Genomic DNA, 14,017 nt, shown 5'->3' on the forward strand with positions numbered 1-14,017 from the left:
TATATCATGTTTTAGAGTTGTTCCTGCTAATTGTACCACTGTTACATCATGTTTTAGAGTTGTTCCTGTTAATTGTACCACTGTTACATCATGTTTTAGAGTTGTTCCTGTTAATTGTACCACTGTTACATCATGTTTTAGAGTTGTTCCTCTTAATTGTACCACTGTTACATCATGTTTGAATGCTGTTCCTGTTTGAACTGGCATAATAGTTACTTTTGCTACTTTGTATTCTAAACTTATTTGTATGTGATAGAAACTGGTAGAATTAATATTTGAGATGAGCCAGTTGTGGCCGGTAAGCATTTCTCATGATAGTCAGAAAGATAGACAATTTCATACTGAAACCAACACTTTCTGTTTACCATTTTAAGCTGTGGCAAATAACCTGTTACTTTTGTTTAATGTTGTAAACTTACTTTTGTTAGAACATAATTAGTGGTTGTTTTTATCTGTTTATTAAACTTACCTAACGTAATTTGCTACAATTCATAATTTACAGCACAGTATTTAAAACCATAAATTTATGAAAATCTCCTAACTTTCTATAAACATAATTTCATTCTGGCCTCAGTATTAGTGGAGCTATATAGAACTGATTACTATTGTTTGCTTCTGGGAAGAATTTGGGCACTTAAATAAACTTACATTCATTTGTCAGCATTCTAAAACAACACGATAACTACCTGCCACTATATACTTTCTATGTCAAGGCTTATCTGGAAGTGGAACTTTTAAACTTTCACAACTGAAAATTCTAAAGCTGAACTTGTATTCTTCAGTTGATATATGAGATGTCTGAACATTTGGCACTGAACTAAATATTCACTACTTAACTATTCGTAAAATTCCTATGTGCTCAGCACTTGACAAAATGCCTCAGTATTTGGTACTTAACTATCTGTTGTAAAATGTAAACATGAATTAATCAAATTGTCTACTTGTCCAGAGTGTGTTGAACTTAACCATTCTGTCAACATGAATATATGAATACTTTTTATGAATACTGTTACAACTAGGATAATTTCTTTATTTTTTACTTCATACTTTATGTACAGAAACACAAATCAATGACTACTTCTCCACAGAAAATGAGGGTTACACAAATCAGCACCAACACAAACATGTCACCAAGTTTCATTTGTAGCAGTTTTAAAGACAAGTTCTAAACTTCTGATCATAACCAAATATGTCACAATTCAACATTATCTCTTATCCAGTCCATGTAATTTGTTATTCGAGTGTACACACCTGGATATCCTGCCTGGGCACACTGACTCCCAAAAGACACAATGCCAACCAAGGTCCATCTCTTGTTTCTGTCTCTTACCATAAGAGGACCTCCTGAGTCACCCTATATCATTGGAAGAAAATATTGAATTTGATAGTATTTAATCACTCAAAGTTGGAATTAAATAACAAAATTACAAATATTTATTAAAACAAAAAAGAATTTGTTTGTTCATAGTTAAGCACAAGCTACACAGTGTGTCATCTGTACACTGTCCATCATGAGTGTTGAAACCCAGTTACTAGCATTATAAGGTACATAGGCTTACTGCTATTTCCATTGGAGCCAAAACAGAAAAGTCCACACAAGAAGACAAAGAGCGATACTGACGTCACCCTTACCTGACATGCGTCCTTCCCACCTTCTAAAAAGACAAACAGCGATAATGACGTCACCCTTACCTGACATGCGTCCTTCCCACCTTCTAAAAAGACAAAGAGCGATACTGACGTCACCCTTACCTGACATGCGTCTTTCCCACCTTCTAAAAAGACAAAGAGCGATACTGACGTCACCCTTACCTGACATGAGTCTTTCCCACCTTCTAAAAAGACAAAGAGCGATACTGACGTCACCCTTACCTGACATGCATCCTTTCCACCTTCTAAAAGACAAAGAGCGATACTGACGTCACCCTTACCTGACATGCGTCTTTCCCACCTTCTAAAAGACAAAGAGCGATACTGCGATCACCCTTACCTGACATGCGTCTTTCCACCTTCTAAAAGAGACAAAGAGCGATACTGACGTCACCCTTACCTGACATGCGTCTTTCCCACCTTCTAAAAAGACAAAGAGCGATACTGACGTCACCCTTACCTGACATGCGTCTTTCCCACCTTCTAAAAAGACAAAGAGCGATACTGACATCACCCTTACCTGACATGCGTCCTTCCCACCTTCTAAAAATCCTGCACATAAAAAACCATCCGTAATTGGCTGTGTGTACCGTTTATTACAGTCATTGTTGTCCCAAATAGGCATCGAAACTTGGTGTAAGGTTCCAGTTTTGTGTTGTCCTGTGTAGAATAGGACAACTTTCAATAACATGCAAACCATAATAGTAATTATTCATATATCAAAGTTAAAACCTTTAGTTAAGTCCAAACACCAACATTAGTATAATTTAGACTTAATTATTAGTCTTAACTTTCAAAAACTCCAAGTTTGTTTAATGCTTGAACCCAAAAGGTGCAAAAGACATATTATAAAAGAGTGATACATCTGAGACAGGATGTCAAACGTTCGTTCACTAATACTGTATGTGGATCGTTCATACATTAATATTGTATGTGGATCATTAATTCTGTAGCAGGGAATACCCCAAAACCTATCCTTATACTGGAAGTCAACTGTTAGTTCTGTAACAAGGAATACTCCACAGCCTATCCTTATACTGGAAGTCAACTGTTAGTTCTGTAGCAAGGAATACTCCGCAGCCTATCCTTATACTAGAAGTCAACTGTTAGTTCTGTAGTAGGGAATACTCCACAGACTATCCTTATACTGGAAGTCAACTGTTAGTTCTGTAACAAGGAATACTCCACAACCTATCCTTATACTAGAAGTCAACTGTTAGTTCTGTAGCAGGGAATACTCCACCGACTATCCTTACACTGGAAGTCAACTGTTAGTTCTGTAGCAGGGAATACTCCACAGCCTATCCTTATACTGGAAGTCAACTGTTAGTTCTGTAGCAGGGAATACTCCACAGCCTATCCTTATACTGGAAGTCAACTGTTAGTTCTGTAGCAAGGAATACTCCACAGCCTATCCTTATACTGGGAGTCAACTGTTAGTTCTGTATCAAGGGATACTCCACAGCCTATCCTTATACTGGAAGTCAACTGTTAGTTCTGTAGCAAGGAATACTCCACAACCTATCTTTATACTGGAAGTCAACTGTTAGTTCTGTATCAAGGAATACTCCACAGCCTATCCTTATACTGGAAGTCAACTGTTAGTTCTGTAGCAAGGAATACTCCACAACCTATCTTTATACTGGAAGTCAACTGTTAGTTCTGTAGCAGGGAATACTCCACCGACTATCCTTACACTGGAAGTCAACTGTTAGTTCTGTAGCAGGGAATACTCCACAGCCTATCCTTATACTGGAAGTCAACTGTTAGTTCTGTAGCAGGGAATACTCCACAGCCTATCCTTATACTGGAAGTCAACTGTTAGTTCTGTAGCAAGGAATACTCCACAGCCTATCCTTATACTGGGAGTCAACTGTTAGTTCTGCATCAAGGGATACTCCACAGCCTATCCTTATACTGGAAGTCAACTGTTAGTTCTGTAGCAAGGAATACTCCACAACCTATCTTTATACTGGAAGTCAACTGTTAGTTCTGTATCAAGGAATACTCCACAGCCTATCCTTATACTGGAAGTCAACTGTTAGTTCTGTAGCAAGGAATACTCCACAACCTATCTTTATACTGGAAGTCAACTGTTAGTTCTGTAGCAAGGAATACTCCACAGCCTATCCTTATACTGGGAGTCAACTGTTAGTTCTGTAGCAGGGAATACTCCACAGCCTATCCTTACACTGGAAGTCAACTGTTAGTTCTGTAGCAGGGAATACTCCACAGCCTATCCTTATACTGGAATCAACTGTTAGTTCTATAGCAGGGAATATCCCAAAACCTATAAATATACTATATGTCAATCATTTACCTTGAATTTTATTAGCCATAAAATAATTTTCCAATAAACTAAATGAAGTGATGTTAGGTAAGATCAGTAGAAATGCTACAGAAGGACAAGAGGGACATATCCCCCCCTCCTTCCTACAGACATAAAATAAATAAACTGTGTATAACGTGAAGTCCCAGTTCATCTACTTCCATTGGTACTAGACTAAATGGGAATAAATCTTAAGAAAATACAAACATCAGGTTGTCAAATATAGAATAAGGTTTGGATATGAAAATAACTGATAGTTTTTAGTACATCTCAACCAGACATTCATATACTGTATGACATTTTACGTGAACTAAAAGAAACCTCAGATATGTTACAAAGTTCCAAGTTAGTTTACTCCAGAACAGAAGATCTCATAGATAGTCTTATAACATTGCCACCAGAAATTACTTGAAATATTGATGTAGCTATCAGTTACAGAACACCATGCTCTCACAAATGAAAGATCTTGTTGTCCTAACCACACTTGGGGAGCGGGACACCAAACAAAGTTTATCTTATATGAAATTAAATATCTTGTTTCCAACCATTAATAGTTTTCTTGGAGAGTTAAATGAACAATCCGGTGAGAAAAACCTCCTAATATTCTGCTCCCTGTTGGCAGTTGGTCCTAAATCTGAATAGTTTGTAGATTTCAGACTATTAAACCTCTTACAACTCATTATAGGCTGAATCTTGAAATCATACAAATGAAAGTAAGTCAAGCTAAGGGAATGAAAGAAGATTCATGTATGACATTTGAGGCAATCAGCAAGCTTACAGAACATATCAAACTTCTATTTATGTCTTTTACTGAACTTTATAAATAAAGCAATAACTCTCCCAGTTAGCACAGATGGCTGTGACAGAAGCTTCAACAAGCTAAAACTGATCAAAAACCACCTTAGAGCCAACATGGCAGATGTAGAGTCTTACAGTAATTAACATATCCATCTTGATGAGACTATTAACAGGTTTGTTGTTAGGTTTCTAAACACAAGGATAACATTTGGTAGATATTGTTTGATAATTCTCATTTTAAAGGGACTTGTCCACCCAACCTCCTCACCAAAAAGATATACCAGAAATGTTAGAATGGTCAAGAAACCTTTCAATCCTTTCAAAGGTACTTCTGAGCTTTGAAACTCAAAGTACTTTTTGAACCCCAGGGGTAGCTCAATATAACCTGGGGTAAACAAGTCCCTTTAAAATTACAGAGTATAAGTTATTTTCTCCTGTGTCCCAAGCCCTCCCCCTGGTGATGGTACCACCACTGGGTAAGAGATATAAATAATTATCCAGTAAAGATGCTGATAATTTACATATAACTTAATTATCTGTACAAATATTTACGAACAGGTTTCATGAATACTGCACAGGTATTGGCCATTCATTCCTTTTATTTTTCTAACTATTTATCAGAATTTAGACCCGACAATGCCCACTTAGACCGGACAATAGCCACTTACCATATTTTGTTGCTCCCCAGCCAAGCACAGTGCCAACACTTCCAACCAGAGCGCTAGCACGAAACTCATCCGACTGTGGTAAACAAACTGGGGCTATCAGGTCATTATATTCCACATGCTCTTTCAGTTTAATCAAGCCAATGTCATTGAGGAACCCATTCCTTGAAAATTGTGGATGCTGTACAATTGTCTGAACTTGGTAGTCTTTAGGAGAAGCAAAATCATTGTTGGAGTACAGATTGTGTTCTCCAACTCTGACTATTAGTTGATTTGGTCTGTACCTAGATGATTCACACAAAGAAAATCACAAATTTTAGACCAATTGGCTTGTAATGTTTCCACTAGCTTTAGTGCTTAAAGTGTAATTTTTAATAACATTTCTTACACTTTTGATACCTGCAAGTTATAATATTGAGTTTTTGTTGTTAAGCAGTACAATCCTTTTACCCTTTTCTTAAAATAATCAAAACATTGGCCTCATTCAAATTTATTTCCTTAGAGATAATTCACATTTCTTGTCCCAATTTAACTATTTCAACAGACTTCTAATTAAAGTTTAAAAACAATTCAAAAATATAGTTTTTATACATCATTTAGTTACATATTTAATACTGTCTAAAAATATTGGTCTAATTTATTTAATATGTATTCTCTCATTGAGGTAACTGGTAAAATATTTTATAACCTAGAGACATTTATGGCTTCAACATTTGAAAACATTACTATAATAGTAATGCAATAGTTTCTATAACCTGGCCTAACAAACAATTATCTTTACAATCTGAGAAATAATTTTAGAGGGCTTTCAAATGTCTATATATAGTCCGAACTGCTTGCTATGTTCGAAAATTACGAGTGAAGGGTTGATTTAAATTTTAATATAAGACCAGTTTTCCCAAATAAAGCTACTAACATTAAAAAATTAGAGCTTACTGTTAACATCAGTTACTAAACAAAGTTGGTTTTATAAATAAGTTATCTCATTTCTCCTAACACAAACAAAACATTCTCACCTGAAACCCAATGGGTGAGACACACAGTGCCCGGCTGTCAAAACAACATGATCGTTGATTAGAGCGCCACCACACCAAAACGTTTCTGAGCTTCTTGTACGTAAAAATATTGCGACCTTCATAATAAAAAAACCAACAATTATTATGTTATAATAATTTTAATTAATTGATAAAACATTCACATTTTAATTATTTTATTATTTTAGGAAATATAATTTTTAGTATATATAATTTCAAAAAGTTTTTTTTTTTTCATTTTTGGTAGCACAGGGTAATAAAATATATTAATTACATTTCTTATTCGTTATAAATCTATTGTGGATGAAACATCACTACTCCTTTAAATAATGTAACTGAAATTAAATAATATACCTAAACTACGTGTGAAATAAGTTAGTTATTAAATTTCAGAAGTAAAAAACTGAAGGTTTGTGATGCATCATTTGGAACAGACCGTGACACACGTCATATTAAACAAGAAACACCGAAAATAGTTCACAAGGGTTAATTCTATGTATTGAAATATGAAAAATAGTCATATCATGTATACAAGTTTAAATAAGTAACATGTCACTTCATCTTATGTATGAAACGAAAGTACTTTGATTAATTAGATAATATATATGGTTAGATTGTGTTGAGCATTTATCAGTTAAACTGATATGGTTACTTGATGTTGGTCGAATAAAAATAGCATGTTTAGCAATTCCCGAGTCATTTATTTTAAGTGTTATACCATCCAAGGCCACTGTCCAGGGCTAGTTTCGAAACCACCAACAATCCTTGAAACTCTGTCTCCTATTCCACATGCTAGAGTGCAAAAAGATAATAAATTTATATATTATATATATAAATGTTTATATTATCATTCTTAAATTATTTAGGATTACAAACAACGGCATTACAAAACGTATTGAAATTTGTAAAAAAAATATGAACACAAAACTTACAAGAAAAACATTTTTTCACGCGAAATTAACTTCTTAAACAACAGATTTAAAGATAATATTATATCACACTAACAGACAAAAAAAGGCTTAGAAAATATACACAATTCCATATAGTGAAGAAGTACAGTAAACTCATGATGTGCAATACAAATGTGGAGTACAGTAAACTCATAACGTAGGAAACAAATGTGGAGTACAGTAAACTCATAACGTAGGAAACAAATGTGGAGTACAGTAAACTCATAACGTAGGAAACAAATGTGGAGTACAGTAAACTCAGAACATAGAAAACAAATGTGGAGTACAGTAAACTCAGAACGTAGAAAACAAATGTGGAGTACAGTAAACTCATGACGTAGAAAACAAATGTGGAGTACAGTAAACTAATGACGTAGAAAACAAATGTGGAGTACAGTAAACTCATGACGTAGAAAACAAATGTGGAGTACAGTAAACTCATAACGTAGGAAACAAATGTGGAGTACAGTAAACTCATGATGTAGAAAACAAATGTGGAGTACAGTAAACTCATGACGTAGGAAACAAATGTGGAGTACAGGAAACTCATGACGTAGGAAACAAATGTGGAGTACAGTAAACTCATAACGTAGGAAACAAATGTGGAGTACAGTAAACTCATGACGTAGAAAACAAATGTGGAGTACAGTAAACTCATGACGTAGAAAACAAATGTGGAGTACAGTAAACTCATGATGTAGAAAACAAATGTGGAGTACAGGAAACTCATGACGTAGGAAACAAATGTGGAGTACAGGAAACTCATTAAGTAGGAAACAACTGTGGAGTACAGTAAACTCATGACGTAGGAAACAAACGTGGAGTACAGTAAACTCATAACGTAGAAAACAAATGTGGAGTACAGTAAACTCATGACGTAGAAAACAAATGTGGAGTACAGTAAACTCATGATGTAGAAAACAAATGTGGAGTACAGTAAACTCATGACGTAGGAAACAAATGTGGAGTACAGGAAACTCATGACGTAGGAAACAAATGTGGAGTACAGTAAACTCATAACGTAGGAAACAAATGTGGAGTACATTAAACTCAGAACATAGAAAACAAATGTGGAGTACAGTAAACTCATGACGTAGAAAACAAATGTGGAGTACAGTAAGCTCATAACGTAGAAAACAAATGTGGAGTACAGTAAACTCATGACGTAGGAAACAAATGTGGAGTACAGTAAACTCATAACGTAGGAAACAAATGTGGAGTACAGTAAACTCATGACGTAGGAAACAAATGTGGAGTACAGTAAACTCAGAACATAGAAAACAAATGTGGAGTACAGTAAACTCATGACGTAGAAAACAAATGTGGAGTACAGTAAGCTCATAACGTAGAAAACAAATGTGGAGTACAGTAAACTCATAACGTAGAAAACAAATGTGGAGTACATTAAACTCAGAACATAGAAAACAAATGTGGAGTACATTAAACTCATAACGTAGAAAACAAATGTGGAGTACAGTAAACTCATGACGTAGAAAACAAATGTGGAGTACAGTAAACTCATGACGTAGAAAACAAATGTGGAGTACGGTAAACTCATGACGTAGAAAACAAATGTGGAGTACGGTAAACTCATGACGTAGGAAACAAATGTGGAGTACGGTAAACTCATGACGTAGGAAACAAATGTGGAGTACAGGAAACTCATGACGTAGGAAACAAATGTGGAGTACAGTAAACTCATGACGTAGAAAACAAATGTGGAGTACATTAAACTCATAACGTAGAAAACAAATGTGGAGTACAGTAAACTCATGACGTAGGAAACAAATGTGGAGTACAGTAAACTCATAACGTAGAAAACAAATGTGGAGTACATTAAACTCATAACGTAGAAAACAAATGTGGAGTACAGTAAACTCATGACGTAGGAAACAAATGTGGAGTACAGTAAACTCATAACGTAGAAAACAAATGTGGAGTACATTAAACTCAGAACATAGAAAACAAATGTGGAGTACAGTAAACTCATGACGTAGAAAACAAATGTGGAGTACAGTAAGCTCATAACGTAGAAAACAAATGTGGAGTACAGTAAACTCATGACGTAGGAAACAAATGTGGAGTACAGTAAACTCATAACGTAGGAAACAAATGTGGAGTACAGTAAACTCATGACGTAGGAAACAAATGTGGAGTACAGTAAACTCAGAACATAGAAAACAAATGTGGAGTACAGTAAACTCATGACGTAGAAAACAAATGTGGAGTACAGTAAGCTCATAACGTAGAAAACAAATGTGGAGTACAGTAAACTCATAACGTAGGAAACAAATGTGGAGTACAGTAAACTCATGACGTAGAAAACAAATGTGGAGTACAGTAAGCTCATAACGTAGAAAACAAATGTGGAGTACAGTAAGCTCATAACGTAGGAAACAAATGTGGAGTACAGTAAACTCATGATGTAGAAAACAAATGTGGAGTACAGGAAACTCATTAAGTAGGAAACAAATGTGGAGTACAGTAAACTCATGATGTAGAAAACAAATGTGGAGTACAGTAAACTCATAACGTAGGAAACAAATGTGGAGTACAGGAAACTCATGACGTAGAAAACAAATGTGGAGTACAGTAAACTCATGACGTAGAAAACAAATGTGGAGTACATTAAACTCATAACGTAGGAAACAAATGTGGAGTACAGTAAACTCATGACGTAGAAAACAAATGTGGAGTACAGGAAACTCATAACGTAGGAAACAAATGTGGAGTACAGGAAACTCATTAAGTAGGAAACAACTGTGGAGTACAGTAAACTCATGACGTAGAAAACAAATGTGGAGTACATTAAACTCATAACGTAGGAAACAAATGTGGAGTACAGTAAACTCATGACGTAGAAAACAAATGTGGAGTACAGGAAACTCATGACGTAGAAAACAAATGTGGAGTACAGTAAGCTCATAACGTAGGAAACAAATGTGGAGTACAGTAAACTCATGACGTAGAAAACAAATGTGGAGTACAGGAAACTCATGATGTGCAATACAAATGGAGAGAAGTACAGTAAACTCATGACGTAGAAAACAAATGTGGAGTACAGTAAACTCATGACGTAGAAAACAAATGTGGAGTACATTAAACTCATAACGTAGGAAACAAATGTGGAGTACAGTAAACTCATGACGTAGAAAACAAATGTGGAGTACAGGAAACTCATAACGTAGGAAACAAATGTGGAGTACAGTAAACTCATAACGTAGAAAACAAATGTGGAGTACAGTAAACTCATGACGTAGAAAACAAATGTGGAGTACAGTAAGCTCATAACGTAGGAAACAAATGTGGAGTACAGTAAACTCATGACGTAGATTAAAGTCTGACTTTGACTAATCCTTTCCATAAAATGGGATGAAGTTACATAACACAAAGTCTGACTTTGACTAATCCTTTCCATAAAATGGGATGAAGTTACATAACACAAAGTCTGACTTTGACCAAACCTTTCCATAAAATAATATTAAGTTACATAACACAAAGTCTGACTTTGATTAGACACTTCTATAAAATAGGATTAAGTTACATAACACAAAGTCTGACTTTGACCAAACCTTTCCATAAAGTAGGATTAAGTTACATAACACAAAGTCTGACTTTGAATAGACTCTTCTATAAAATAAGATTAAGTTACATAACAAAGTTTGACTTTCAATAGATCCTTTTATAAATTAAGATTAAGGTACATAACACAAAGTCTGACTTTGACTAAACCTTTCCATAAAGTAGGATTAGGTTACATAACACAAAGTCTGACTTTGAATAGACTCTTCTATAAAATAAGATTAAGTTACATAACACAAAGTTTGAGTTTCAATAGTTCCTTTTATAAATTAAGATTAAGTTACATAACACAAAGTTTGACTTTCAATAGATCCTTTTATAAATTAGAATTAAGTTACAAAACAAAGGTCTTACTCTGTCTGGATCCTTCTGGAAATGGTCGTGGCGAATCAATCGATAATGATTGAATGGTGGTCGTGGTTGACGGTCTGTTTGTTGTTGTTACAACCACAGGTGGAAGAACTGGATACAACTGTGAAGGTGGAATAAAAAAAGTCAAATCTCGTCTTTACTTTCTCAGTTTTCTAAGTGTCACTCAGTAGGTAAAAGATTAAATCTAGGTGTTTATATTCGGATTGGGCATTATCTTACAAATGTAAGGTTTCCTGTAACATAAGTAGAGATTGATGCTTGTTTCTTTGTTTCTAGTAAAACTACAGAGTTAGAAAATGTGCTATCGGTGCTGTGCCCACCAAGGGTATCGAAACTTAGATTTTAACGTTCTAAGTCTTCACACTTGCCAACTGAGAGATATAGATTAATGACTCTATCTAAATATGACCAGCACACGGTTTTTATATATATATATATTTAAACAAAATCTGAAATTCGTCATAGCTGTAGTCACGCACACGTACATATGTATCGTAAACCATTATATCATGTATCATTCATGTCCGTGTATTTGAATTATAGGCGTAAAACTTGAGATAAAATTATTTAGAAAAAAACTACCTAAATATACTTATTGATATGTACAAACACATCAAATATTTTCATTTGCTTTAATTATATGGATTTTATGTTTAAATCGTTTATTTTGTTTGTGTTTACTTATACATGAACTACGTGGCACAGAAAGTCGATGAAATTCTCTTGTTCTAGTTGTCTTGTATCTTTGTTCTATATAATAAAAAGATGTAAAAAAATGTTCAGCCGACAAGTGTTCTTCTTAAAGAAAATAAACTAACATTGGTGGTCAAACTGGCAGCTATTCTTATCAATGCTACAAGTGTAGCTACCAGTTAGGCCACCAAGTTTAATTTCATGAAAAAGATTTCATTCAGTTACACACTCAGTCCTTTTGTGGCCGAACATTTTTACACCAAATGTGGTTTTGATTACATATAATAAATTTTAATCAAAACGCACTCGATAGCAACCAACAAAAGCTTTATAATTGAAACCTTTTATTCGGAATAGATCTTTACTTCAGAGAACCAACCATATTCTTAAAAATATATGGTGGTAGTTTTCTTCTCTAAAACAATATTAATAACTTCCTTTATAGCAACGCCATGGAATTTAGATTAACAGTGTCTTGTCATCACCCACCTCCTCCATGCAATCGGTGCAACCGTATCAAACATAATTATTTGCAATAACAGCTTAAACTAATATTACGTCACACTAAACTCTCTTTAATTTCGATAATTTTATAAAATTTAGTAAATGTGCGCTGGAAAGTAGCCGATAAAAAATAACCGTCTATCTGCATGCTTATTTTCAAAATTTTAGCAAGAAAGTGTTAATCTAGTTTGCTTGACTTAATCCAACCCCAGATTAAGGCATGATTTTAACGGGCTGAAACCCAGGGACTCACACTAATTAAGGGGCCTCAAGCTATGACTGTAAATGTATTTCATGTAGAGGTTCCGTCTCGAGGGGGCCTCTAGAAGTTGTGAAAAGCCTGGGTGCAAGAAAACCCTTGATCTGGCCTTGGCCTAACCAATACTTATATATCTACACGTCCTTTCACCTTATAATTTTGCTGCTCTAAACCAGCATTCTTTAATCCGAGTGACATAAACTAAAATCTGTCCACTTTCACTCTCAGATGAAATTGTAGTAAAAATGTTAGACGATAGCTCTCATGACTTTTTGCGTATATGTGCGAAAAATGTTTCGTCAAATTTGAGCGGTTTTAATTGAATATATTAGCTTTCATTTACACCGAATAAGACATAATTGTAGATTGAATAGTTCTGTATCAGAGTTAAAAGAAAAATCCATAACAGTTAAGTATATTTCTGTCAAATAAAGTTTTCGTATTTTTCGTGGGCCTGGCATGGCCAAGCGCGTAAGGCGTGCGACTCGTAATCCGAGGGTCGCGGGTTCGCGCCCGCTAAACATGCTCGCCCTCCCAGCCGTGGGGGTGTATAATGTGACGGTCAATCCCACTATTCGTTGGTAAAAGAGTAGCCCAAGAGTTAGCGGTGGGTGGTGATGACTAGCTGCCTTCCTCTAGTCTTACACTGCTAAATTAGGGACGGCTAGCACAGATAGCCCTCGAGTAGCTTTGTGCGAAATTCCAAAACAAACAAACAAACAATACTTTTCGTGCAAAGAAAAAATATAGGAAGAAACCTAATAAAAATTGGAGATAGTAAATATAAGATATTCCTAAAAATATAGGAAAAAACCGAATAAAAATTGGAGATAGTAAATATAAGGTATTTCTAAAAATATAGGAAGAAACCGAATAAAAATTGGAGATAGTTAATATAAGATATTTCTGAAAATATTGGAAGAAACCGAATAAAAATTGGAGATAGTAAATATAAGATATTTCTAAAAATATTGGAAGAAACCGAATAAAAATTGGAGATAGTAAATATAAGATATTTTTAAATACATTGCCTTGACATTTGGTACGTGAAGTAAGACTCCAGTAAAAAATATCTAGTGAACATATGTGACACATTGGATTACTGTAGTCCGAGCTACAGAAGATGGGAAATCGTTATTGTACTTACTGAACGACACATTAGTAGCCGAAAAGATGTTGTA

At 34.8% G+C, this 14,017-nt stretch overlaps 1 protein-coding gene across 1 annotated transcript in view; it reads right to left on the reverse strand.

The window, feature by feature from the left end:
- Positions 1 to 1,004: 1,004 nt before the first annotated feature.
- LOC143241707 (transmembrane protease serine 9-like) overlaps positions 1,005 to 14,017 on the reverse strand; it is a 36,801-nt gene continuing 23,788 nt past the window's right edge. The window contains exons 10-16 of the mRNA XM_076484936.1: positions 11,363 to 11,480; positions 7,195 to 7,268; positions 6,459 to 6,574; positions 5,446 to 5,726; positions 2,160 to 2,310; positions 1,633 to 1,954; positions 1,005 to 1,354 (exon numbers count right to left, since the gene is read on the reverse strand). Of these exons, the coding sequence (XP_076341051.1) occupies positions 1,193 to 1,354; positions 1,633 to 1,954; positions 2,160 to 2,310; positions 5,446 to 5,726; positions 6,459 to 6,574; positions 7,195 to 7,268; positions 11,363 to 11,480 (1,224 nt within the window). The 3' untranslated portion in view covers positions 1,005 to 1,192. The remainder of the gene's footprint in view (positions 1,355 to 1,632; positions 1,955 to 2,159; positions 2,311 to 5,445; positions 5,727 to 6,458; positions 6,575 to 7,194; positions 7,269 to 11,362; positions 11,481 to 14,017) is intronic.

Source organism: Tachypleus tridentatus, unplaced genomic scaffold (assembly GCF_004210375.1).
Source record: "Tachypleus tridentatus isolate NWPU-2018 unplaced genomic scaffold, ASM421037v1 Hic_cluster_1, whole genome shotgun sequence".
Classification (NCBI taxonomy): Eukaryota; Metazoa; Arthropoda; class Merostomata; order Xiphosura; family Limulidae; genus Tachypleus; species Tachypleus tridentatus.